This window comes from Haemaphysalis longicornis, unplaced genomic scaffold (genome assembly GCF_048455015.1).
Source record: "Haemaphysalis longicornis isolate Haplotype H1 unplaced genomic scaffold, Haemaphysalis longicornis Haplotype H1 scaffold_1, whole genome shotgun sequence".
Taxonomy (NCBI): Eukaryota; Metazoa; Arthropoda; class Arachnida; order Ixodida; family Ixodidae; genus Haemaphysalis; species Haemaphysalis longicornis.
The window spans coordinates 369,836,126-369,863,360 of record NW_027526203.1 but is presented as its reverse complement, the minus strand read 5'-3'; the positions used below and the strand labels follow the sequence as shown (position 1 = coordinate 369,863,360).

The following is a 27,235-nucleotide window of genomic DNA, read 5'->3' as shown; positions in this document are numbered from 1 at the left end:
GTTTCCAATTTTCCGCGAGTTGCTCAACGCGACAGTGACCTGAGCCGGCTTTGGGAGTATTTTTGAGAAAGGGATCTTTTTTTTTTTTACGAAAAAACTTCACATATGTTGTCCCCTGTGCACAAGGAGCTATACATAAAAGTTTCATCAAAATTAAAAGTGTCGACCGGACACGCCTGTCCGATCTATCGTGAAAACACCCGCCAGTGAATACACACGAATGAGAAACGTGAGGCGGGGCTAAACCACCTTGTCCGGAATTTCCCAAAGTGCCCAAAATCTGCTGCTGCTTCTCCACTGGAAGCAAATGTCCGCGCACACCCATCGGTCATGTGCACAATGGTGCGCGCCGTCCTCCAACTTCCAAGGCGAGCTCTCTACACTGCGTTAGGGCGAAGCAAACGGCGCTTTTCCCAGGAGAGGGTTTCCGCGGCAGACAATGCGACCTGATGCCATCATATGTCGGAACAGCTTTCCATCGCGTCAAGCGTGCGCCGCGAGGCTGGCCCGCATCGGTGGGCTCAGCCACAGTGCTCGCCGCCGACGCCACCGCCGCTGCCTGCGGACTACTTTAGCCACGACAGTGTGCGTCCGCGCCGCCTTCTCACGCCGCCTGCGCTGACTGTGATATGCGCGCGCGCGCTGCTTTTCTTCTAGCTGTCAAACGCTGCCGCCAACTGCCACCAGTTGAGTCACAGTACGTCAGGCTCTGCAGGTCGGCTACTCGCGCATCCGTCGTCGCAGGATAGGCACCGCTCGAGTTATTCGTGTAGCGCTTTAGGTCGGCAGAACAGCAACTCGTCATGTCCGAGGCCGAGGCAGCGACCAAAACGGAGGAACAGAAGCCCGCGGCAGCGGCCGCCCCGGCGGCGGCGGAGGAAGCGGCGGCGGCTACTGCTCCGCCAGCCAAAGAAATGCGGGCCATCGTCCTCACCGGCTTCGGGGGCCTCAAGACTGTCAAAATCCTCAAGAAGCCCGAACCCGCTGCTGCCGAAGGGGAGCTGCTCATTCGAGTCAAGGCCTGGTAAGTTTGCCCACAGCGGCTCCCCGGGCGCCCTTTTTTCGGTGATTTTTCTCGGGCTCGACTGCCGAATTTCCGAATGGGCGGTGTCTGTGCGATAGGCTGCTGCAGACGGGCTACCAGACGAGGTGCTGCCACAGCCGAACCGGGCTCGTCACGGGACCGCTTTGTGGCTGTGACAGTTCCTTGTGCTGGAGCCAACACCCCGGCCGAGTGGGAGCTTTCTCCCGCCTTCCTACGCCAATTTTTGGCCAGACATGCGTGAGACGCGAGCGGCGCTTTTTTTTTTTTTTTTTTTTTTTTTTTGTCTGCAGTAAGTTGCAGACTGCTTTGGTTATAATTGCCCAAAGGACGCCCAGAACATTATTACCGCGTTCATTTTTATTCGTGCTTTACTTCGCGCTTCGGCAGAAGTCTCATTTTTCACAGTGGAAATTGAGCGATCGAGAGCATTGACTGAGCCAACACCCCTGGGTTGACTGAGCTCTCTCCGGCCGAATCGCCGAGGGCTGAAGCTTGGCGGGAGGGGTTCTTGCTAGCGTGTCGGGGTGACTGCGCTTTTTGAAGCGTTTGTGCTGTTAAACAATCTTACTAACTGCGGATATTCTTGCCGCGCGCTTTCTCGTTTTAGATAAAAAAGGGCACTTAGTCTTCCACCAGTTGCACTTATTCAATCCGGCTGGGATGCCTCCAGCTTCAGTGATCACCGGCCGCGGCGGATCACCGATAATTGATGCTGCGTGTAGGATACGTGATTTGGCCCTCTTTAGATGCATCCAGCCACACATAAACATAGCTGTGGCGGGTGGCCGATAGTAGATGCTACTTGTTGGATGCGTGCGCTCCAGTATTTGATTTAACCTGTTAAAATTTCCGGCATATTAGTGAGGCGGGCCGTATTTTTGCGTTCGGATGAGTCCTTTGTTTTGCATTTTTGTTTGAATTCTTGCGAAATCAAATGCATGTGGAAATTCTGTTAAATAAACTTGTCGGGGAGCTTTTTGCGTCAGCACAATTTTCCTCGCTCTCGCGGTAAGCACCTGTAAAAAAAAAATTGGTCTCGTGAGTACGTATTCACAATGGTTCACTCGTAGGTTTGTATCTGCGTTCAGTAATGTTCCTCTGACTTTCCGCAATGCACGCGCGTTCAGTTTGTTGCGTGACGCACCCTGTCAAAGCGGTGTGGCTGAGTCACGTAAGCGCGGGCGTGTTTTCCCACCCCTCCTCTGTGGCACATGAAAACGACCTCCTGCGAAATGTGGCACCGGCAACCGTGGTTCCAAATTCTTTTCGATTTTGAAGGCACGTTTTTAGCTTGCTTCCGCGCCACTGTGGCCTTCTGCAAATTTATTTCAAAATCCTGCGAACGCACCAAGCCTAGCAAGGAACTTGATTGGATTTCGGCGTGTCTGGTGCCTTATATTTATACAAATGTGGAATGAGTGAAAATTGTTTCCAACAAAGTTAACGGCACCTGTTTTCCATTCTGTCGGACGCACAGCTTACCGAATGTTGCTAATAGCGCGTAAATGCCTTGCTCTGCAAATACTAACGTTTGATTTTCGGGTTCATAGTTTAAATTTGCAGCCGCGCTTCTGACTGCCTTGTGAAATAACCATGTCTAGCTAACTGAGGCGTTCCCTTGTCTTTTTTTTTTTTTTTTTTTTTTTTTTTTTCTACCAGGTAACGCAGCTTCACGCCTTCAACTTTCTAGCGTGTTTCCGCGGCTGGTCTCGCGGGGGCAACTTGTCGGAAGCCTACTTTGAATCCCTCTGCCGAGATTAGGGGTGGGGTGGTGCTTTTTTTTTTTTTCCGCCGTAACTCTGCCTTCGACAAGCCGGAAAAGCTTAGCGCAACTTGCGAGGTTCCACTTGGTATGGTTTGCTGTCAACTCTTTTCAAGAGGCGTACGTGCTGGCTGCTAGCATGCGAAGTTTTGCGGGTGGTTACGTAGTGTGGCTTAAGGGAAACGGGGGAGATCCATCTCTGGAGTAGCGGGCAATTTGTACGTCAACCCTGTTCGAAGCATTTATAGCAAACGTCTCGCGAAATCTTTGGGTCCTTCGTTGTGTTGTCGGGTGCACGGCAGTCGCTTTGGGTGGGGTGGGTCGAGCAGATGCGTATGGATAGCTTTCATTGTTCATTCAGGTCGGGAGAAAAAAAAAACGAAAAAAAAAAACACGAGGACAAAGGAACGAATGTAAGGGCGATCACATCGCTACGAAGAATGTGCGCTAGCCACGCCCACTGGGACTGAAGTGCTGTCTCTAGATAGTCTCCGGCGGGCGTCACGGATCATTCTTTTGTGCATTTCGCTGGATAAGCTTTGGACAACTCGATGGATCTGGACTAGACTGTTACCCTGCTTCTTGCAACCGGCTATTGCCTCACTGCGGGAATTTATTATTCTTAAACGGCGTTTAAGATAACATGCAAGTTTGGCTCATGAGACTGATTTGTCCGGATAAAAATATTAACTTCATCGCAAGCTTCAAAGAAATACGAGGTATTAAAGAAAACATGTGCAGCAGTGGCAGTTCCCCAGCCACTTTCCGGAGATTTCTCTGTGACGTCACAGAATGTAGTGTGTGATTGGCGGGAACCGGCCTAAGCCACCGTCAAACGACTGGTTCCGTTCAATCGTACAGTACGGACGCTACCGCAGCTAACACACTGATAGTTGTTTTAGGGCTGGCCTATATTAAGTCATTGTAGCGTGTTCATTATTTCTGGCGTTTTTTTTTCGGCTGTAACACGTCATTCCTCGCTGGAATTGAGCAGAATGAGTTACCAAATGCTAGTTCTTCCAAATTGCCTTAAGCCTTATTGTATTAAAAGTAAAGATTTGCTGTATTCACGCAGTAATAAGTGCTCCCAACCCGTGTAACCTTGCCGTTGTGAAGTCTAGGGAACTAGATTTAAGCTCCCGAGTGTCAAACGCCCCTACATGTGGCAAAGTTTAGACGCGCCCCGCCCTTTGCTTGCACCTGACCCTCAATAAATGCACCCATCCGATGACGTGGGAGGGGACGTGCTATCGATGCGTTACTCACCCAATGCCAAACGGGAGAAATCGACGTTTCTCGACCCTTCCCCGGGCTCGTTTCGACTCGAAGGGAACACCGTGCTGTTGTTGCTGCGTGGCGCAGGAGCCGGCTGTCACTGGTGCTCTTCAAAGGGTGGGGCCCATTTCTATTGAGGGGCAGTAGGCTTTTACGTGTAAATGTAGCGTTTGTTACGTGTATTCATCGTGAACACTTGTAGCTTACACAGGTTGAGCTAGCGTCAGATGAGCTAGCGGCAAATGACTCCCATTGCCGCTGATTGCTTCGCAACTCATATTTACTTCAATTCTGAGTCTTATAGGGTGTGCTGTGATAAGAGTACTGCTTGTCACTGTTGGGTTTTGTTTGCTGTTTAAATGTAAGGTATTTCTAGATAGTCAGGGCGCCACTGTTCAGCCGTGCTCTTGTTATCTGTACGACCGATTGCGATTGTTTTCACGCGCGGCGGTCATTATCGATCGGCTAAAAATCCTCCTAGTCTTTTTTTTTTTATCTACTATGTAAGGGAATTCAAACTTCAACAACGCTTAGCACGTATGGAGGGTCATAATTCTTCGTTTACGTATTAAATGCATTATTAAATGGAGAGACCTTTCCTCAGCTTCGTCAGTGCACGCAATGTTGCGGGCATTTTTATGGGTGCCATGATAAAGTGACATTCCGTATAGAGGCAACAGAAAAGGACAACCCGCCAAGGTGGTTGTGACTAAGGCGTTGTACTGCTGAGCCCAAGGACACGGGTTCGATTCCCGGCCGCGGCGGCCGCTTTTCTGATGGAGGCGAGAAGCGAAAAAGCCTGTGTGTTCGAGATTTCGGCGCACGTTAGACCCCCAGGTGGTCAAAATTAATCCGGAGCCCTCCACTACGGCGCGCCTCATCGCCTGTGTAGCGTCGGTGCATTAAAGGGACACTGAAGTGAATTTGTCAAGCTCCCGTTTTTGCTTGCACTGCGTAGACTGGCTCAAATTAGCACACTTTTCATTGTTTATTCGGTTGACAAATCGGTAATTATTTTACAAAGCGCGAAAGAAAAACTACCATGCGCGGTTTGCGGCGGCCGCACCAACTAAAGCTGTGACGTTAGGAGGAGCGGGCACCGTGATTGGACGATGCCCAAGGTGAGCAACCAAACAAGTTTCGGTTTCGGTTCTCTAAAACACAACCGTTGGCGTTGTTGGATGGGCATTCTCAATAACTCAGTAATCATAGTACCGCGCTTCTGCCATGTTGTCAGCTGTAAAAATGCATAAAGATAAGCCTCCTGGGGCGGATTGGAATCGTAGCATTCACTACCCGAAACCTACGCAGTGCATGAACGCCCTCCGCGTCATCGCACACGCCCAAATGCCATGCGCTTTTCCCCCATATTCGGAGCTTGCCTCACTCATGCCTGTATCGTAAAAAGCGTGTTCTCAGCAGGCCAAGGGTCTGTTGATTCTAGCCTGTGCCCACTGCCCGCAAACAGTCGGTGCTTATAGCAACAGCACGCCAACGAGAACTCGCTAGCGCGCCAGTGCCAGCCTGCGCGCGTTTTGTGAACTAGTTCGTGTAGCCATGAACGTTGCGGCCCAAAAAAAGATGAACTCAATATAGAAAACATCGGCGGAAAACGAAAAAGTTACCTTGCAAAAAAAAAAAAAAAAAAGCTCGTACCCGCGGGGATTCGAACTCGTGACTTGCAAAATACTTGCGGTGGTATACTAGCAACCCAGACCACTCGGCCACGGAGCGGGCTCCGCTGGCACTGGTAATATAGGGTATATATTGTACAACCAGTTTACACTTTTATTTAGTTTTGGCATTTCAAGCAGCTTAGGTGACTATTTGTTGTATTGCGCTCGTGCAGTATGGGTCGCCCGAGTTTCCACAATAGCTCACGTCTAGCAATTGCATTTCGTAGACGGAAAAGCGTTCGCAGATGCGTAGTCGTGCTGCTGACCGCTGTGCTTGTTCGCCCAGCGCAAAAAAGTGCTTCCCGCACCCTAGTTTTACGCTGTACGGTAAAAATATCAGTTGATTTTATTTACTTAGTACCTATATTGACTTCGCTGACTCTTCTCCCGCCTTCAAGAGGCCTTATATTTTCCTACTGGCATACCAGTCAGCGAAGCGTCGCATGTGCGCTTGTGCAGCGCTTGTGTGAAGCGACCTTGACTTGGAGCTAGATACAGTGTACAAACTAACCAAGTAAAGAGAGGCAAATTCTACCATTCACAAACGTGTCCTGGCTTCGTTTCAACTGAGCGAACGAATTGCGACGACCCGTCGGCGGCCGGCGGACGAAACGCTGGGCCGACTGACTGTCTGAAGGCCGGGGAGCCGTGCAGTGGCGCAGCCAATTGCCAGCTTATCCCCTCCTGACGTCACACGAAAACGCCGCAGAAAATGGGCGAGCGTAAAGAGAGGAGGATAGCATTTTCGAATTAATTTTTCTACTAAATAAAATCGCGTAAACGCGCCCAGGGTGGTCGAAACATGGCCTGGGGGCTCCGGACTACAATTTGCGCAAGTAATCCCGCAATGTTTACATATCACTTCAGTGTCCCTTTAAACCTCATAATCAAAACAATCAACAGAAAAGGACATGAGAGGGTAAAAAAAATTAGTGACGAAGAGTAAAAACAAGTGCCGTGAGTCATTAGGAGGAGGGGGGGGGGGGGCTCTTATCGGCATTGGGCACAGACAGCTAATTGAAATTCTACAACTACGTGAGTACAAGGAGTAGTTTCTGCTATTTTCGGGCAGGCGTATACCGTCTGCATAAAATACTGTACTAAAAATTCTCCTGTTTCGCAGATAACAAAAAAAATATACACCACGTTTTTGAGCGAAAGCTTCTGGAAATTTGTGGTTCAAAGCCGACTCTGGGTAATTAGATTTGTGAACCAGTTCATGTAGATCACAACTATACTGCTTGAGGGAAAATGGGCTTCACTCCGTTCGCCCGACAGAGGAAATGCAGGCGCGCCTCAAATTAGCCACGGATTGCCGCACCTATAAGCTACTGAATGAGCCTTTGGCCGCACTAGCCGGACCCCGTGTTCTCCCGCTCACGGCTTAAGCGGAGTCATGGGTTTCCATCTTCCAAGGATGATGTCGCAATGGAGCGCAGGGTGGACGGGAAGCAATTCTGGCAGGCGAGATGACCGTCTGGATCTCTTGAGCCGTGAGGGATCCTGTCGCAGCCGGGTGATTTGCCCGCCGCTTTTCCCTCGTCCGGGTTCGATTCTCGCTGCGCATTAACTTCATTTCGAGCTGCTCCGCGCTTGTCTGGCGTTTCGCAACCCTGGTGTCACTGCGGCAGCCATACGTCTGTCATCGCGTACAAGCTTAAAGGAGTACTGACACGAAAATTTTATGTTCCACTTTTATTGCTTTTGTCGATGCTTAATGGTCTGACGAACCCGAAACAGCACTTTAAGTACGTCAGTGCGCGATAATTAATTACATTGAACGGCCTGAAAATCGTTTGTTTCAAAATCCCGCGCTTTCATCCCGAAAGGCGCGTATGACAGAACCCGGGCATGACCTCGCTGCTTTGGTGCGGACATCAAAATACTGCGAAGGCCGGTGGGGGCGTTGTTTCGACCGCGCCGCCGCCGGACCTGAACGGCTGAGCTGCCTGAAGGTGCTAGGCCTACCATTGCGGCGGAAATTCGATGACCGCTTTCAATAAAAGTCCTGATGGCGACTTCTATTGCGATTCCGGGCTATATTATCGCTTCCTTTCCCGTGTGTGGAACTTTATTTTTGCCAACAGTGCCTTTCTGGGCAGCGGTTATGCCTGTAGATCTGGCTGCGGGCTCCCGTTTGTGAATCCGCCGGCACCTGCTCGCCGCTCGCGGGGCCGCGCGCGTGAAGTGACGTCACGAGCTTTTGAAGAGCGCTGTCGCGTAACTTTTGGTTATCACGAAATGATGTCACGCTGATGTCCATTTGCTGAGTGCCGCTCCGCGGGCTGCTCCGTCGGCGCGATAAATGAGATCCAATTGAAGTATGTTCTTCGCGTCGCAGGCCGCTCATATTTCAGCCAGGGTATTCTGTTGGGTGAAGGAAGCGAATTGAGCAATAATATTAACGCCGAAAATTGGTGTCAGTACTCCTTAATGGTCATAAACTCAACGGCGTGCAGCGCGCAGAAGAAAAAAAAAAAAAAACTTTCCACCGCTGATAGGATACGATATTTACAAACGGGGGAGGGTGTTGACGTACGTACAATGTGGGGGCGCGCTATTTGGCAGGAAACAAGCGTTGGCGCCTCCAGTCTAGCGAGGGGCAAAAGGGACAGGGGATTTTATATTTGGTGGGGAGGATTGTATGGGACGATTTAAACAAGGTTTTAACTCATTGGAGTAGACAGCCCTAATTGCCACAAGCTAAAGCAAACGTGCGCGTTGTGCTGCTGAGCCCAAGGATGGCCATAAATAAAGTCTCTCTCTCTGCTGAGGCGTTGCGCTGCTGAGCACGAGGTCGCGGGTTCGATTCCCGGCTGCGGCGGCCGCTTTTCTGATGGAGGCGAAAAGCAAAAACGTCCGTGTGTACGAGATTTCGGCGCACGATAAAGATCCCCAGGTGGTCAAAATTAATCCGGAGCCCTCCACTACGGCGCGCCTCATCGCCTGCGTTGCGTCGGCGCGTTAAACCCCACAATCAGATCAAAGTCTCTCTCTCTCTCTCTCTCTCTCTCTCTCTCTCTCTCTCTCTCTCTCTCTCTCTCTCTCTCTCTCTCTCTCTCTCTCTCTCTCTCTCTCTCTCTCTCTCTCTCTCTCTCTCTCTCTCTCTATGAGCCCAAGGACGCGGGTTTGATCCCCGGCCGCGGCGGCCGCTTTTCTGATGGATGCCAAAAGCAAAAACGCCCGCGTGTTAGAGATTTCGGCGCACGTTTAAGATCCTCAGCTGGTCGAAATTAATCCGGAGCTGTCCACTACGGCGCGCCTCATCGCCTGCGCTGCGTCGGCGCGTTAAACCCTACAATCAAGCCCCATGTTTCTTAACTAGTCTAATGGTTTTGTAGCGGTTCGGAAATGCATGCTGGCTCTGGATCATGCTGTTAGCAATTAAGTTTGACGCTTCAGTGAGGTGCATGTCGAGATCACTCCAGAAATTGACGTGCGATAAATTTGAGTGGTTAGCTCTATCATGTACCAAGTGGTTAGCGTCTTGCTTGGCATAATTTTGCTTCGTTTGACACTAAAGCAGACACGAACGTAAACCGATTAGCGCATCTATTGCGGTGCAATAACCAAAGTTTGGAGGGCAGAGCTCGCGTGGCAGCGTTTTGCGCAGTGAAGAAATCGCTGTTAGCGCGTTGCATTTTAAAAATTTGAGTAATTTTTGTTGCGAATTTTATACGTTTCGGGCATCTAGCTATTGATATGCGTCAGTGAAGATAATAGGAATGAATGAATTTATTCATATAGGAGAGGTCGAACACCTCTTCTTGGGGAAGAGGAAAGCTGGGGAGAGGAAAGGGGGAAAATGATCGCAGGCGGCATGGGATCGTTTCATACATCCGCCCCGCACGCGGACCATCTCAAGTACACTGGAGAAGGTTGGCGTCTTTCGCGAAAGACCAGAGAGGCATGTGCGTTTCCTTTTGCTTTAGCTGTGGCTTAATCTAGTCTTCGTATGTGCGACAAGTGTGTTTTGTGTCGCCACCTTTCTTTGTCCATCTCGCTGCATTCCCATATAATGTGTTTAACGCTGTCTGTTGTTGTGACTTGTGCATGGGTGGAAAGGTGGTGGTACGGGTATGGTGCCGTCCGGTCCTTTTTTTGCCAAAACGTCGCATCCATTCCCACCTCATGTCTAGCGTGATGGCGTAGCCAGTCCGCGCTTTGCAGAGTAGGCATTGCAGGCCCCGCAGAATTTTAAAAGGAATGGGTTGGTCGGGTCGTGGTGGGCTTTCCTTCAGCGTTCGTTGCCTAATTTTATGGTGAATTGTCGCAGTGGCGTGTTCGTTGACATCCAGAGGAGGCAGCGGGTCACTCGGACATGTAGTCTGGAGGGATTGGCTGCAGATGCCATGTCATGAGAGGCCTCGTTGCCTGGGTTCAGGTGTCCAGGGGTCCATTCCATGAATATGGGGATGCCTTGAAGGTCGATCAGTCGCTGCACAGTATTGTGAATGGTAGCTGCTGCTGGGTTGGGGTTTTGTAGGTCTTGTATTGCGGATGCGTTGTCCTTGTATATGTTAATTCGTTTCGGTTTGTGAGCTTGAATTTTTCCAGTTTACAGAGTAAAGAGAGCTAGGATAGTTTGCAGCTCTGCTGTGGTGGAGATAGTGACTACGTCCAAGAAAGCATGACGGTTCAGACTCATGATAGACGCTTCCTACTATGGCTGTTTCTCTTATAGACGCGTCGGTGTAAATGTCATACGTTCCTGGCTCTGTGCAGCGATGTAGCCTGGAGAGCGTGGCTCTTTGGTGTCTGTATCTGCGTTGTTACTTGCGGGACCGAGGTTTATGCGTGATTGGTTGGGTCCGAAGCCAAGGTGAAAGTGTTGGTTTGGCCGGATGGGTACGGATAGGTTCTGTGCAGATGTTGCTGGTCTTCATGCGGGTCCTACGGTCTTCATGGATGCTGTTGGCGTATTCAATTAGAGGTTCGATTGCTGGCAGCTCGGCATAGGTATATTGGTGATCAGTCTGGGTATGTCTTGGAAGGCCGGTAATGCATGAGTATATAGCTTGTGGTGCAAGATTGTGAGTGGCTTCAGCTGAGTACAAGTCAACTTGAAACAGATGCGGCCGTATGTGATCCGAGATGTAAGAACAGGGCGACCTGCAAGCCGAATGAATTGTGTGCTGGCTCCTCCAAATTTGTTGCCTATTCGTTAGGTGTATTTTGGAATCCCAGTTTTGCCGTAGTTTTTGAATCCAAGTAGTGGCGTTGTCTTTGCTGTTGATTGGAACGCCGAGGAGTTTGTGAACCGCAAGATGACTGGATCAAAGTTCATGAGCACCGATTAAAAAGGTGAACTTCGTCGCGTTCACAAGCACTGCCTCCTATTTACAGTGCCGTAGACTTGGTGGGGTATATCTGCATGCCAATTGATATTAGGTCTTCAAGGTTAAGAGCAGCCTGGAGTTCTGTGCATGATGATTCAGTGGTGGCGTAGTCTTCTTTTTCAGTCGTCAAGGTGATGTCATCAGTGTACATCGTCATGCGGACGCCGCTCCCTTCATGAATTTCTATGGCGAGCTTTCTCATAATATTGAATAGTGGCGAAATGATAGAGCCTTGGTGTGCGCCTGTATTGTTGCCAAATTGGGTGGGAGGAGAGTTACCGGATTTTATCTCCAGAGTACGATTTTCGAGAACTTGCGATGTAGTTGCAAAACGTGTTCGAGTTTACGGTTGGGCGTATCCTTCAAACTTCAGTGCTCCATCCATGTTGTGTTGGCAAGTTCCTTCTAGTACCTTCAATAAACTTTTAATACGTCATGTCTGAACGCCATGCGTGCGCAGCTCTGGAGTATGTTGAGTGGGTCAGGTTTAAATGGGCCCTTCGGCTGCCTTGGTACGCTCACGTTGTGCACATTCGAGGCCAGTTGGTCCACTTGGCTACTGGTTGCAATTGTCTTCCATGTGAGGTGAAGTAAAGCGCACAAGTTGTGTTCTTAAACCGCACCGCAGTGTCTGCCTCCAGATTTTTCGGCTTTCGCAACATCATGCGACCTTGCCGGGCAGAGCCGTTCGAGTCCGTCACTCAAGTAACCTGAGCCCAACGTGGCAAATACCCTTCGGTGAAGTTTACCCGTGACGCGGATATCCGTTCCGACGGGCGCTGTCCGGCCGTAAAGCGCGGGCCGCATATAGGCCGTTTGCGCGGCCAGGGTCGATGGTGCGCGCTCGCAGTGTCCCCGCTCTCTTGGCCAGGGCGATTCAGTTCCATCCAGGTTGATCGGGTGGTGTAGAGATACCAGCATTCCATTCGGCCTTTATCGTCAGTCGTCCATTTGTCTCAACACTACTGTTGCCGAGATCTGCGCTGAAAATTGTCTTCGCAAACAAGTAGCCGTTAGCTGTTGCGTAGAAGCTGTCTACGCCGGATGGTTTCCTCTCGTATCGTCGGGATGCGGGATTGACTTCGACTTGGGTTATATTTGTATTGCGTTACAGTGGAGATTTAAAGCCCGTGTACGATGTTTCCGCGCACATAAAAAGAAAATCCCTATGAGTAAATCTTTCGCCTGTCACAACGGCGCGCGGCGTATGGCCGGGTGTAGCTTTGGCGTACGTCAAGCTAAATTTTAACATGCGACAAGTTTCAACCAGAGCACACAGAATACTTGTGCTATGTTAGGTCAGTGCCCAAAACATGATAAACTCGGGTGCGGAATCATTCAAGCTGTGTGAATAGCAGGGTTATCCTGTTCTGTTGTCCAGCAGTATGTGTTTTTTTTTTGTGTGTGTGTGTGTGAACCGTTTTACGTATCGCACTCTCGCAGTTAGCTTCTCATCCTTAACGTTCAAATTCTATTCCAACCACTACCGTCAAGGAGGTCTGAGTGCTTCCTTTCCGAACGACAAGATACGCTAGTAGGCGGGTTCCCCGGTTTTGTTGGTCGCAGTCTCTTCAGAGCACTGCCATCTTATCGCCAGTGGAAGAAGCGTTCACTCTCGCTGCTAATTTCGCGTTTTTCCCTGCGACGGCCTTTTAATCGGGCCGGTGTTGGCATGTGATCGCTGCTGTGACCGCCTAAATAAAACTTTGAAAGCGGCGAGTGTGCAGTACCCATTTCGGAGGTATTATCATTACCCCGCAGTGATCTTCATAGTTTCGCGAGTGTCCTGACCCTCTTGTTGCGTCATATCTTGTGAGCACGGCCGCAAAGGAAAGGCGGTCATGCGGCAACTCATGAGGCGTGCTGGCTAAGGCTATAGTGGACCGGCAATATATAGTTCACTATGCTAAGGACGCAGCAAGGTAGCATTCTATTGTCCTTGTAATGTTGCGACTAGCGCTAGCAATGGGAGAGCGTGTAATCCTTACTTCCCGCTGACTCCGTGTTGTGTGTCACGGGTCGCTCGGCGCTGTTGGTAGCTGACGGGCTTTCATCGGCTCTGCAATCGGCGCGGGACTGACTAGCGCGTGACCTTTCGATAGCTTGGCTGCGCGTGGTTACTAGCTAATCTTTGGCGGCTAAACGGCGTACATCCGTGGACGGAGCGCAAGGCGGCCGCCGCCACTCGACTTGGCATGCTGCGGCGAGCCCTTATCGTTCCTTTGTTTGGCGTAGAGGGGGTGGGCTCCCTTAAATAGGCTGCCTTTCTGTTTCTTGGCCTGTGGAGGGAGGGGGCGGTCAGTTGCCTCGATGTCCAAAACACTCCAAGAGCAGCGCTGAGTGACTGATAGCGCGTCTTCGGCAGGGCGCCTCAGTCCCGAGTCAAGCCTGCCTGCCATTCGGTGGACCTGTCGCCCGGCGCGTTTCGGCACATAAAGGTTCGCTGTTCACTCGCCGCCGCACAGCTGCAGCTTTATGCCCTATCAGCACTGCCCGGGGGGAAGGGCGGTGACTACGTGATAAACTACCTCTGCGGTCCTCGTCAATGCTTGCTTCTGACCTACAACAAACAAACAAGATCAAATATTGTCCCTATCGGCTATTAATGTTCTGTTTGTGACATCTTGTTTCCGAAGGGAATTGGCTACCGACGCCTACTCAAAAAGTGGTTTAGAAAGCTATTGCCTATGTTTCTTCCAAGGGCGCGCAGCTAAAAGCTTGGGAATTGTGGGTGGTGCAGTAGTGGCCAAGTGCCTAACGCCATGGCTGTTGATAGACCTGCGTTTTGCGCGTCGCATGACGTCCGGTGGCGCATTGTTGAACAGCGTCAGGCAATCATGGATGCGAGGTTTTATTTCTTCCGTGGGAATAATTGACGTGTCTGTTAACGATCCAGGGTTTAGTTCATGTTCCATTGAAAGGCGAAGACTGCCACGTGCGTGGAAATAAGCGTGGACACTCTTCACTTATACACCAGCCACAAAACAATTGTAAGTACATGCTGGCCAGACCTCGATCTGAAATAGTGATTCCTCGTCACTCGCGTGATTGTCGGCTGTTCCAGCTTTCTTCCGAATTTTCCATTTTCACTGCAGGATCTTCTGGAAGACGGCTGCCTCTTAATTTTTCGCGGCAGCTGTGAACACTTAACCCCGCCGTTGGACGTTCTCATCACGCACAATGCGGCGAGTGTTTCCCGTGCGCGAGGCTTTCGATTCATTACTTCGCGTTCTCGTAATCTAATCAGGTAAAACCCAAAGGTAGTCCAGCTTTAAAGGCAGCAATTGGTTTTATGGCGGGTTCTGCGCGCAAAGCTGTTTAGCACACAGTTCGGCCCCAACGCCACAAACTTCGCTGCTGGGGACGCTGCAACCTAGTTTTCCGAGGCCGTTAGTGCAGGCGGCGACGTTCTATATTGCGGTCTGTGCGCCTGATGCTAGCTGTTCGCCTGCAGGCCTGGATGGAAGTCGTGCTGCATCGGGGGCGCGTTAATCAATGTTACTGCTTACGTCTCCGCGCAGCTGGTGTGAAAGGTCACGTGGTGCGTCTGACCCTATACTCCACGTGCTCTGATGCTGTGCAGGACGAGCCCGTGGTACGATCGAAATATGGCGCCTGTCACCTCGTATGAGGAGGCGAGGGAAGCAGGCGGCTGTGCCGATGGCCGGCCCTTGTGTACTTCAGCACTGATTCGAGTGTACTACCCAGCTGCTCGTTTCACGGGGCGCGGAAACGCTCTGGGGGTGTTCTGATACATCGTAATAAGCTGGTTCCGCGTTGAGTGACTGCAGGCGCGACAGACCAAATCCTTTTAACTGCCCGGCCGCTTTTCCGCCAGAAGTTGGCTCCGCTCCCTCGCGTAGATTATTGAGTTGGAATGCACTGACATCTATGTTGGTGCACCCACAGGAGAAGCGCGTTAACTGTGCATTATTAATGGCACTCTGTGCTTTACGCACACATGTCGGGACGGCGCGGCGCGCATCGTGTTGTCTACATGTGTACAGGGCTTGTTTCTGCACTGCTAGCTCTACACGCGCGAGCCGGGAATGTTCGCAAGAATTGCGTGGCGACGTTGTGGGCATACAGCTGATGCATAAAAATAACTGAGCGCTTCGGAGGCGTAGGTAGTGGCTTTATTTCCAGTGTTGTGGCGATGGCTTTATTTTTAGACTTCACGTGCGTGTGTTGCGCTGGCTTTGATTCGTCCATGTGTACATGTTTGGGCATTTATACCGAGCAATTCGCAGCCCATCGTATGGAATTTAAGATCTTCAGTTTGTGTGATAGTGGAGTTGTGTGTATAGTAATAAAAGGCAGCCCAAAATAATTTCGCCTAGCCTTGTGCAAAAGGCCCCTGTTCCTGTAAAGCGCTGAAACTGAACAGCAGAGGAGCGGGAGTTTTGGCCCGCTACCAGGCTTTTACTGTTCCGGTCCTGGCCAGTTCGTGTTCTACTTCAAGTGGCACTAAATGCTGTATTGCGTTGTTTTAACTTCGACACACCTTTCGCCGCTCTCACGGCTTTTGTTGGAATTTCCCCCGAACCTGTGATGACTTCTTTTTTTTTTTTTTTTTTTAATCAGACCGTCGTCTTCCCCCGTGGAGCCGACAGTGCCTAACGATCTCCGAGCCAGCAGGGCCTGTGCGGTGCTGCCACCTAAGAGAACGCGCAGAAAATAGCTCGATTGGCCAGCGGAAAAGCGAAAGGCCACCTTAATGCCGTAGTCGATTGCGCGAATGCTTCTGGTACTGGCTGTCCTATTACACAGGGGCGCCTCCTGTATTTTTTTCAGTGCCAAACGCATCGCCCGCGTCAGTGGGAGTGAGTGGGACGCCGGTTTCGGCCACATGCCGTAAGGTGGAGCCCCGAGCTTAACCGGGATCACCTGACCATAACTGAATTCGAGAGCGGCTTGTGCCCAGTTGCCAAGGCAACCGATGTTCAAGATTGCCGAAGTAGTGGCGCTCTGGCCCGGATAGAAAACAGCGGCGGAGCACGTTTTGCTAACGTTGCCGCTTTCCACCACGCGACGCCCCGAAATTAACCGGTCACGTTACTCTAGCAAGAAGGCTAGCAATGGGGGTAGAGAGAGAGAGAGGGGGGGGGGGGATGGAAGCTTAGGAACCAGGAAGGAAATCCTGGTTTTTCCAGCAACAAAGTTCCAATCGTTAGGTGTTTCTTGAACCATCTTTCACTATTTCACTTTGGCTGCTGTAAGGCGCGCCGCAGTCTACTACGGCACGCCTAATAGCCCACAAGAGTCGCATACCCCCCCCCCCCCCTTCCCTCCCCTCTTCAGGAAAAACTACGCAACGTTTTTCTTGCATTGAGCAAACATTGTTTTTCCAATGTTAGGCAGCGCGCGAAATCGGTTTTGAGCAATTGCTTCATAGCCTGGGTAAAAATATGAACGTGGGCGTGCTGCCGCTCCGTGCGCGCACGGCGCGGGTTCAGCTACACTTGCTGGAAGGTGGATTGCGATGGAGGCAGCGGAAGAATGCCTCGTTTTACTCATTAATCTCGCTAAATTCAAATGACCGGCTAAGTTCAAATCACCGGCCTCGGCACGCTCTTGCACTGGACATCGCCGAGCTGCATGCGTCGGGCGTGCTTGGCCGGCATCGCCAGCGCGAACTGTCGCAGGTTCACCCGCACATATTTTTGTTTTATTGAATTTTCACTAATTGGCCCATTAATGGCGGAGCTGTTAGTAGTCCAATTAATAACCAGAGCTGAGGAGCTCGCAGAAAATGCAAAGAAACTACTGAGTGCGCGTGAGCGCGCGCCTCGTGAGGAGCGCCCGGCGTCGGCCAGCTCACCCTTCGAGAACACTCTGCTCAGCGTTCGTGGCGTGATCTCTCGCGTGCTCTTCTGTTCGTCAGTTCACGTGCCTTCGCCCCTGAAGGGAGCACAAAGCAGCTCGCACTACAGGCGAAGCCGGTTGCCGCGGGTTCTAGTGCATGCTAACGCGGTCCACTGTGGGAGAGATGTGAAAGCCTGCGGACAAGACGATCCGGGCCTGCCAGTCATCGAACTTTCAGCGGAAACCCGTGTGAGGGGCAACAGCCGGGTCTCCGATGAAAGTAGAGGGGCCGCTTTAAAATGCAGGAGCTTGCTGGGGATTTTGTACCGCATTTGCACGGTTCTAATGCGCAGCTTTTTTGTGTGAAAATAGGCGTTCAAAAATACCTGCGTGTTACAATCGGTCTCAAAGCTCGAAAACCTCATAACCGAAACCTCAATCTAAACGAAGCAGCTGAGTGAATGGAGGCCTCTTTTAAACGTCAAGTGATCATCTTTGCGTAAACGGAAGGGAGCCGGGCAGCGTCCCGTGCAAAGGCGTCCCGGAGTCGCGTGTTCGCGATTGGGGAAACAAAAGGGACCTCATTTTTAGATGCAAAGCTTCGCGGAAGGGGTTTACCTGCCCATGACGTGTGCCGATTTATGTTTAAATGTTTTGTGCGATTTCGAGGCATCTGTTAAGGGCATTTTGGGTGCGCGGTAGAATCGCGCAAATACTAATATATAAGAATTTATATGTATATATGTATGTATATGTATATATGTATATATGTATGTATATATGTATATACAAGAGAAGAAAAACTTCGAACAAGGTAAAAGCACGATTGTGGCCTACGTTTCAGCCCCGACCGGCTATTTATAAAGCCGGTCGTGGTTTCAGCAAAGAGAACTTGCTTTCCTCAGGCCCTGAGGAAAGCAAGTTCTCTTTGCTGAAACGTAGGCCACAATCGTGCTTTTACCTTGTTCGAAGTTTTTCTTTTGTGTTCTCTACCATCTTCAAAGTTCTACTACTCCCTGGATTATATGTATATATGTATATAATATAATATAATATTTCGATACTGCCAGTCCCATACGAGACCAAAGCAGGAGGGCATCAGTTCTTGGATACAGAATACATCGTTTAGTTTAATTTTTACAGCGGCATTTTTGTCAGACAACGCCTAAGAGGATACAGAGGCTGGAGGCAGAAATGCCTTAATGGGCCTCGAGGCCTTTACAAAATTCGATAGGTATATTTTGAAAAATGGCGTTAATTACATACAAGCACTGAACAGTGGGTACATACTTACAGACGGCATATAAGACAGTTCTACTTATCAAGTAGACAATACAACACCAGTTACACGCAAACACAAGAGCACCGGAAATAATGCACCACAAAAAAAACACACTTTGGTAACGTAGAACCAGTTATTGCAACCGGAAAAATAAATTTGTTTACACACACGTGTACGGGAACATTTATTTACACCAAAAATAACCGCCTGGAAAACGGTAATACGGCTCATCTAGAGAAAAAGATAAACTGAAAAATTATTTACAGAACATGTCCTCGATTTTTGAGGGGAACTCTGACAATGATTGTATGCTGGTAATCGAGGAATTTAAACTATTCCATTCTCTTATTGACAGGTGAAAAAATGAAGGCTTGAAGCAATCGTTGTTAAAAGTGTATTCGGTAATGGTGTACGCATGTTTGTGTCTTAGTTGTCTGGATTCTGCTAGGGAGATGTATTTTGATGCGTCGATGCGGCTGCGGTTATGAAGCAGGTTGTGTATCAATTTTAATCCTGCCAGTTTTGCTCTTGTCGCCAGCGCATGTCGCCAGCGTATGTATATGCGTATGTATATGTGTATATATGTGTATATATATGCGCGCACACCTGCCTGTGCGACTGCCTTTTGCTAGATTTTAGTTTGTAGAGTGCGGAAATTCGCGTTTCCTGAATGCACCAGATCAGTCTCTGCTTGCAGGCAAAGCGTGGTTTTGACATTTAACCAGGTTTTGTGTCAGAAGGGGTGATTGGCCTTGTGTGTGGAAGAGGGCTGAGTAGCAGGAAAGGCAGAAATGTTTGCCGAATGAGAAACTGGAAAACGGCGAGTGTGAAACAAACCAAGCTGCGTATCTCGCGATTGGCTGTCGCGCGCCCAGACGTTTGGGAACATGCGTGGTTCGTGGTAGATTCTTTTTTTAATTGTGCTGCGAACGGGCGGCGCCTAGCTGCGCATGGCGTCCGCGTAGGTCACTGCTCAAATGCATGCGGTCGTAAAGCGCGCGACAGCACGCGACAGAGCGCGCTCATTCCCTGGCACAGAAGCACGCATGCTGCAGTTCTGCGTCATTGCGGAAGGGGAGCGTATGCCGAGCCGCTTAGGCTGAAACGGGAACCTGGCTGAGTGGTTGATGCCTGCAACGCAGCGTGCCGTAATCAACAGCTGCTCCCGTTTGTCGTTCGGCGGTGCACTCTGGTGCGTCCAGACGTTAGTGATTGCCTCTGATCCGACCGCTGTCTCGCTCGTACGGTTTGCGGGGCATGCCTCGCCGTGCCGATCGCCACTCTACTGCTGCCTTAGTGGCGCATCGTCATTCGCGCACCAGGCATGTGGGGCGACTTGAGGCGGGAGAAACGGCACCACGCATACCGTCTGCCTGTCTCGTTTCGATGTTCGGAATGAGCTCTTGGCCGGGCTCAAAGCTGCCTAGGTCCGTGGAGCATTGATTCTAAATACCTGCAACGAGATCGGGGCAGATGTGCAAGTGCGGTGTGAATGGGCGATAAAAGTGTGGTGCTCCACCCACCGCAGCACTGCGCTGCGAGCTCCGTTTACGTGTCGTATTTAGGTCTTCATTGGAGGCAGCAGTGCGGGCAGGACGTCAATCCCGTACGTTGCTGCTGTCGCTAAACTTTGTTTTTGCGCGCCTACAGTCCTGCGGTCGCTGCGGCAAGTGACGCCCCGGGAGTCGCGGCGTGACCTCTGCGTGTTGACGCAGCGATCACTGCGGCGAAGCGTCGTCCTCTGTCGGGGCCAGGTGGCCGGTGCTCTACGCGGCGCTTCGGGCAGAAGTGCAGTTCGGCTGTAGGCTGCATGCTTGCGGAGTCATATTTCACGCGCACAGGTTTGGCCTGAGTGCTGCATATCGCTATACGGAACACGTTAAACGCCTTATCCCTCGCAAGTATTCAACCTGGTTCGCAGGATGACTCAACCGAGGCGTCATTTTGGTTGTTTTGGCTGCACACGGTGTTTTGTGTTTGTTTGAATTTGCATAATCAACGAAAAACTCAGTAGCCAGCGCCACCGAGGGGCACGCATCTTTCACTAGAGTAACCGCACAGGAGACATTTTTCCGTACCGTCTTCTCGTCTTAGAACGTACTTATTACCGATTTTCACGGAAACGCGTTTGCACTCGAGCAATTTTCTCGTCCTGCGGCCATGTGTGCACAATTTCTTGGACTTATTCGTCTGCCCGATCGACGACCGCGACTCGTCCTGGGCAAATGCAGGAACTGGCCAAATATACTGGAACGTTACACTACTAGTTGTAATCAGAGTAGTGTTTTTGCGCTTGTCCATTCAAAGAGCGTGCGTGGAGCTTTCATTTTCGTCTTTTTCCTCGTGGCCGCAGGGCAGCAGTACAAGTGCAGCTGTAGTTGCACTTCGGTAATTCATGCTAAGCAAGCACCGAGGTAAAGGCAACAGTCGCGCGCTTTGTGCTGGCCATTCTCGGAATTGTGCGGTCGACGACACGTGTTGCAGCTACCTCGAAGGAACCGGGTTCGCAACGCTTTACGCTCCGACTGCGGTTAACAGTCGAGCAAGGTTAGTTTTCTTAATGGCGTGATGTGAACGAGCAGAAAACACCAAATTGAGCGCCTTGCAGATAAGGGCGCTTAAAGGGCACGGCCGTTTATTTCCGCAGCGGCGTCGGGTTTACCAGGGTTCTCCAGGCGGAAATGGGGGGCTGGACCGACACACGGGCTTAGTCACCCTAAACTTCATTGCTTTGAACAACGGGTGATCTGCAACGCCGTGGAAAATGTTGGCTGATGCAAATTGTCACTGGCTATGAGCCGACCGCAGGAATTGTGTTCGAAAGAAGCAAGTGCCGTTTAATTTAGATGTATTGGCATAATACATACTGATCCGAGGCCGTCCTTCATGCCATTCGCAACATCGCTTGGAGCGTATTTACTTTTTGTAGTCTTAAGCGGTGGATGGTAAAATCGATCTCCTGGAACTTGACCAGTCAACGCTGCGGGCTTCGGTGGGTGGCGATCCTCCTCCGCGATGCCATTCCGGTGGGCGCGCCTAGTGACGTATGCCGCAGGTAACACGTACACGTGTATAATGGGTGGTGCGTCTTTTCACCCTTGCTCAGTCTTATAGAGCAAAGAGGGTGTCGTTGGCCACCTCAAAATTCCTGTGGGCCTTGGTATGCTGACAGAATTTGAGGAGCTATTAAGTGCGAGTGCTGCTCCACTTCGGTCGACGCATATAACCAGGCGCACTGCTAAGATTTCTTTGCCGCCTGTTCCCTATCCAAGCATAGCTTGCATTCGATTTTCATTGTCTTCAAAATTTCCACTGTTCCAAGGTTGAGCTGACCGGCGCCTCCAGTAGCATTAACGCGAGCAGACCCTGCGTATTTCGAACTTCGCGCCCCCGTTTTATTTCGTTGATTTCTAACAGTAGGAGCTGTCAGCCCGTAATGGCAGAATGTTAATTCTCATTCTCTACAGGATGGAAAACTCGGCCGGTTGTTCACAGATGTTGACCGGGCAAATATCTGAGAAAGATGCTGCCCTTTGCCGCTTTAACCGCGGGGAAGCCCCGCCCAGGGTTGTAAATCTGCGTGGAATGCAGGGATGACCATTCAGTGGAACCTTTCGCCATCGTTTACGTTTATAGATCATTTTTTACACTTTTCGTCGGGGCTTTATACACCCTCGCTAATTGTAATCGCTAGTTCAGTTTGTGCACGTTTTGCATTCAAGCTGACCGTACAAATCGGACGTCATTTCAAGTCTGCCTCGTGTGTGCAGCTGTATACATTTACCGCGCAATCCGCTCTTGTTTACTCTCGTTTCGAAGGCGGGCAAACTGCCGTTTGTTGCGAGCAGAAAGCATCGGCCACAAGCCAACTACGTTTGTGGCATCACCGCGCACATTCAAGGCGCCCCCGTCCGCTTGCCGCACTTTATCAGTTCGCCCGCATGAAGCAGGTGCGGCGTTTCTTGTCTGTTGATCCTAACAGGAGCTTCTGAAATGAAACCGGTCAATGTATGACGACGCGATTCCAATGGTGTTTGCCATCCTGGAAAAAAGCTATAGCCCGCATTTAGAAGGCTCGTGCAGCATATAAGAAAATTGCATCATTTTAGTCCCTCCGGCGTTGGCTGTGAAAAAACAAGAGCTTAATAAAAGCGTAGTATCGTGCAGTTTTCATCCTACCTCGAAGTTGCTGGGAGCTACATTAAGGACAACTCAGCCGTAGATGGTCGCTTGCCAGTGCGATTGCCAACAGTTTGCGTCTCGCGGGTCCGCTCCGTTGCTCTGCAATGGACGAGGACCTTCGAGCGCTCGCATAACCGTACTCCGGAGTAGTTGCATCTTCGCTCACTGTCCTACGGAACTGGCGCATCGACATTGCGTCATCCTCGCTTCGCAAGCAATTTTGTGCGCATTTATTCTACAGCATCTGGTGCGGGGTGCCTGCTTCCCGCTGAAAAGCGTTCGGCACCGGGGCTTCATCTCCCGTTGTGCCGCCGGGCAGCGAGGAGTGCGTGTACAGCCGTGTTCGTGATCGGTGAACGATCTTTTGCTGCTACTCGTGTTCCTGCAGCCAAAAATGGTGTTCGCCCCCGGAGCCTGGCATGCAATGTTTGAGCTTTCGCGAGGGCAGTCACGCAAAGCTGTGTGCCGACCTTCGCTCTAAATATAGTGCTCCTGCGAGGCTGGCCTTTTGTTTACGACCGGAAAACGCGCGTTCTGCCGCGAGGCTCATCAGTTCGTCTAAGGTGTGCTCCGCCCGGGTGGTTGCGCCCGATTTCGGCCGCTGTTACAGCTGCTCACGTGCGTGATTTATTCGAAACTGTTTCCTTTGCCTCGAATTAAGTTCGCAACAGTATTTCCGGTCAGTCGTGAGAGCGCCAAGAGGCGTGCAACGTTTCACGCTGTTCGGAATTTACATTGGCTTGACAGGTTTTGGAGGAAAGCATGTTGAGCAGGGCAAATAGCTGATGCATGGTGTTGTTGGTCGCCCTGCTTGTTTTTTTTAAAGCCCTAAAGGTTGTACCGTATTACCCGGTAAGTTCAGATGGCGTGCTTCGGAAATGCACAGCAATTGCGCCGCTCTTTCACTTTCGAGGACTAAGCCGTAGTTATTCTTCATCCGGGCCATTGTCATACACGCAATTTTTTTTTTCCCTATTAAAGTTGGGGTCAGGTAGTGACGCATTACCATTCTGGAAATTTGAGTTCCGATACCTCCGCTCCTTTTAACACAGCCCTGATATGCAGAGGCTTAATTGCCTCTCCAAAAATGGATGCGTCATCCTTGCCCTGCAATTCCGCCGCATAAAATACTTCCAGCGGATGCACTCCGAACCTGACGAAAACAAAAGCTGGCTCTATAAAAGTAAAACAGTAGTATCAAACTGCGCGTTTTACGTCCTAACAGCTGTGGGGCTTGGTTTTACGAGCAACCGCCTGCTGTCCAGTGTAGCACGCGTGGCTCAAGTGCGATTACGTCTAACTATACAGTATCATACACTGAACCTCGCGGGCGTGGCCTTGCAGGGTTACGTTTTTTAATGTCTAGCCTGACCCAGTATATCACAGCCTCTGTATTATCCTCGCCAATGACTTGTTCAGGAAATTGCAACGTCCTATTCTGAATAAGCACAAGTCATCGGCACAGTGCTGCCACATTTTACAACTGCTTCCGGAAGTAATATTGGGGCTAGAGAAGGAAGGAAGCCTTCTTGCGTTTATTTATCCTGATAATATGATTTCGTATTTTTAAATTGGAATAAGTTGACGCTCTGTTAGACAGACCCAGGTTGTTAACGAGTATACTATAGAAATCGTTGCCTCCTAGCACACGACACCCGTGTAATGTAGGTTAGTCATACGGCATAGCAATTTCGGCTGTGACTTCTTATTCGGCTCCATCTCTGTAAAATTTATAGGGATCGGGCTCTATTCATAGCGGCGCGGCACTGTGCGATGTTCCAGGTGCCGTTTTGTTTTTACGGGCGCTGACAGATCCGCCCCACTGTATCTGTATACGCGTGCCTACTTCAGCATTGACCCCACATACAATTGTCTCATTGTAATTACGGTAGAGTTGCTCTATCTTCGACTCGCCATTGTCTTCTATAATTATCTATACGCCGATGATTACGCAACCGGCTGAGGTAGTGTTACCCATAAAAATATGCCAACTCGTGCTTCCCACCTCAAGGACCTTTTCGAGTTGCGTGTGCTGCCAACCGCCTCCAGCGCACGACTCGTTAAAAGGAGCCGTCAAGACGCTCCAAAGGTTGGGCCTTTCACACCTCGCTGCGTTTTTGTTAGGCGGGGTACGGCTCTGCCGTCTCTAATTTTAGATTAGTGGTGGATTTCAAATTACCCGCCACTTTCATCATGATCACTTCCAGAAGAAGAGCTGTTCGCGATATGTACGTACGTGCGTATGTATAAAACATTGTGTGGGCGTATGTTTGAAAGCGTCATAGGATGGTATGGTCCTAAGCCAAGCCTGGTGAAGTGGCTTTATCGCGCATACATATGGGAACCTTTGGGAATTCGTCGTCGTGAGAAATCTGGTCTGCTCGTCACTCATCAGGGCGACGTTTTTTTTTTGTTTTTGTTTTTTGTTTTGTTCTTTAGTGAAATCTCAAACGTTGGGCGCTCTCTAGACGCATTTTTCAAGGCAACTTAGAGGGCACCATCTTCTCAATGTTGCGAAGCTCAAACGCACCAGCAAGACAACCGGCAAATTTGCAGGTTGTCTGCAACCTGCATTCTCAAACGCACCGTGAAGACAACCTGCAAATTTGGTTTAACGGAAATTACCATAACGCAATAATGCGCTTAGTTTAGCGCGAACTGCACTAACCTAAATTAACGCAAGATAATTAGGAAAAACGTAGGTACGTTAGCGATGCCTGGAAGTATTTGCCCACGCGCTGAAATGACATGTGACATCACTTACCCGAAAATCTTCCACTCGAAAAACCCGTTCACAAAACTTCCTCCCACCCACTCGTCACCCTTCCTTCAATATGGAGGCCACGGAAGCAGGACCCATTTCGCACCTGCAGTAAGCGAAGTGCCTTTATCTTTTTTAACACGAGGGTTTTATTCCGGGATACAGAATTCACTGACGTCATATCCGTCACGGAAATGACTCCACTACAACGAAGCAAGCGGCCTGTAAAGGATGCACCTCTGCACACGGGGTCTTCTTGCGGGGAAGCAACCTTTAGAACTAAAGAGTACGTTGTACTTGGGGTTGTTCGTTTTCGGGTTTTATATTTTAATACAAGTGTTATGCCGGGACACACCAAGATTTCACTGACGTCACATCCGTCACGGAAATGACGCCAGTACACCTTTGCCGAAGCGACCCGCCAGCAGGACGTCGCTCGTCAAGCACACCCACAAGACAGCCGCCGACACGCTAATCTTGCTCAGCTGTAGATTTCGCTGCACATTTTACTTTCGTGTTTTACCGATTTCTGACAGACGAATCAACCTTTTTTTTTTTTTTTTGGCTTGTGTCTTCCTCAATGGTAGCCATGTCCAGCATGGATAGCTTCAAACGTGTTTGCCCCTTTCCTTTGTAAGCTTTGTGCGTTGCGGATACGGATTCACTGCGAGCTGTTAAAAAAATCTGGGATAAAATTGGCGCAGCTTACGCTAGTGGTGCAAGGCTGGAGAAACAGCCGAGCTGGCGGCCCCTCTCCCTTCGTCGGCGACACTGCTGTTGCGTCAGCAGCAGCCCACTAGGTTCACTGGAGGACGAAGGTAGTGCACTAGATCCTTCTAGTGCTCTAACGAAGTTCTCTCCCATCGACATCCAACCGCTCGTGTAGCGCGCCGCTCGAGTCCATTATTTGCCTCCGAATTTCCCTACTTCGTCCCTCCATCGAGTAATTGGCCTTACTCTTTTTCTAGACCCGTCTCTGTGTCCATTCTGTCACCAAGGTAATCCACCGATTGTCATTTCGCCTAGTTACGTGGCCAGCCCAAGTCCATTTCTTCTTTATTTGAACTATATCTTCTACTCTAGTTTTTTTCTGATCCAGGAAGCTCGTTTCCTGTCAATATTCGTTCCATGGCCCGTTGAGACGACCCAAGTTTGCTTTGAAGTTTAATAAGGCGCCAAGTTTGCGCTCCATATGTCATCACCTCACATTTATTTCTGAACTTGCCGCTGAAAGTTCTACATGACTGGTAGGCCGGGATCGTTTCGTCCACAGGCCTTCACATCTCTCCTAAAGTGGAATGTGTCAAGACACGCTAGAACCCGCGTTCAACTACCGCGCTACGGACCCAAAGGAAATGCTGTGCGCCCGAAATGCGGTGACAGCTTGCCAATAAAGAAAAAAAAAAAGCGGTGACAGCTTGCTCGGATAGACGCCGGTTTCATAATGCGAGGTACTCAAGTTCGATTCCGACCAAGGGAAGCGTTTCATTTTTCTTTCCAATTGGCTGCACATGTTAGTTCCCCACCGATGCTACCCCGTACCCCTCGGGCCTTTGGGGTGGCCCAGTGGTTAGGTTGCCGTTAATGTCCCGGGTTCGATTCCCGGGACCTCCCTAACCATTTTTTTTCTTGAGGCTTCGGGGTTTTTGGGTGCGACGGACGGATTTGTCGGCCTAAACAGCTCAGCAGCGCTAGGCTACTGCCCTAACCCGAGATCGCCCGAGGCGCCCCCCAAAATGGCGGAATGGCAGCGCGCGCAGGCTCAGATCGGCCGCTACTGGAAAAAGGCCCATTCTTCCTGTACCTGCTCCCGGATAAGCGTTTTTGTTGGGGTAAGATTCCAAAGGCCGTCGCACCATCTGTGTGTAGTTTCTGGTAATAGTCGCCCTAATAAAGCGCGAGTGCCTTGTGGTATGAACTATGTTGACAGCGGGTAGGGTGGCTAGAACTAGCCACCGTACAGCGGATGGTGACACCCGCGGCTGCGCCAGTTCGTGACGCGTTTCACAAAGTTTTGCGAGGCATATGCGGAGGAAACTTCTCTTCCATGCCATAGCCGGATTTTCAGTTCTTGCCTGATTGCATTACTTGGCGCGTACTCAACGTCC

General features: G+C 50.3%; 1 protein-coding gene across 2 annotated transcripts in view; it reads left to right on the top strand.

Annotated features, from left to right (window-relative positions):
- The first annotated feature begins 578 nt into the window (after positions 1–578).
- The window catches only part of LOC144155070 (synaptic vesicle membrane protein VAT-1 homolog-like), a 53,343-nt gene continuing 26,686 nt past the window's right edge, over positions 579–27,235 (top strand). For both annotated transcript variants that reach the window (XM_077686307.1, XM_077686306.1), the window contains exon 1: positions 579–1,024. In XM_077686307.1, coding sequence (XP_077542433.1) covers positions 804–1,024 — 221 coding nt within the window. In that variant the 5' untranslated portion in view covers positions 579–803. The remainder of the gene's footprint in view (positions 1,025–27,235) is intronic.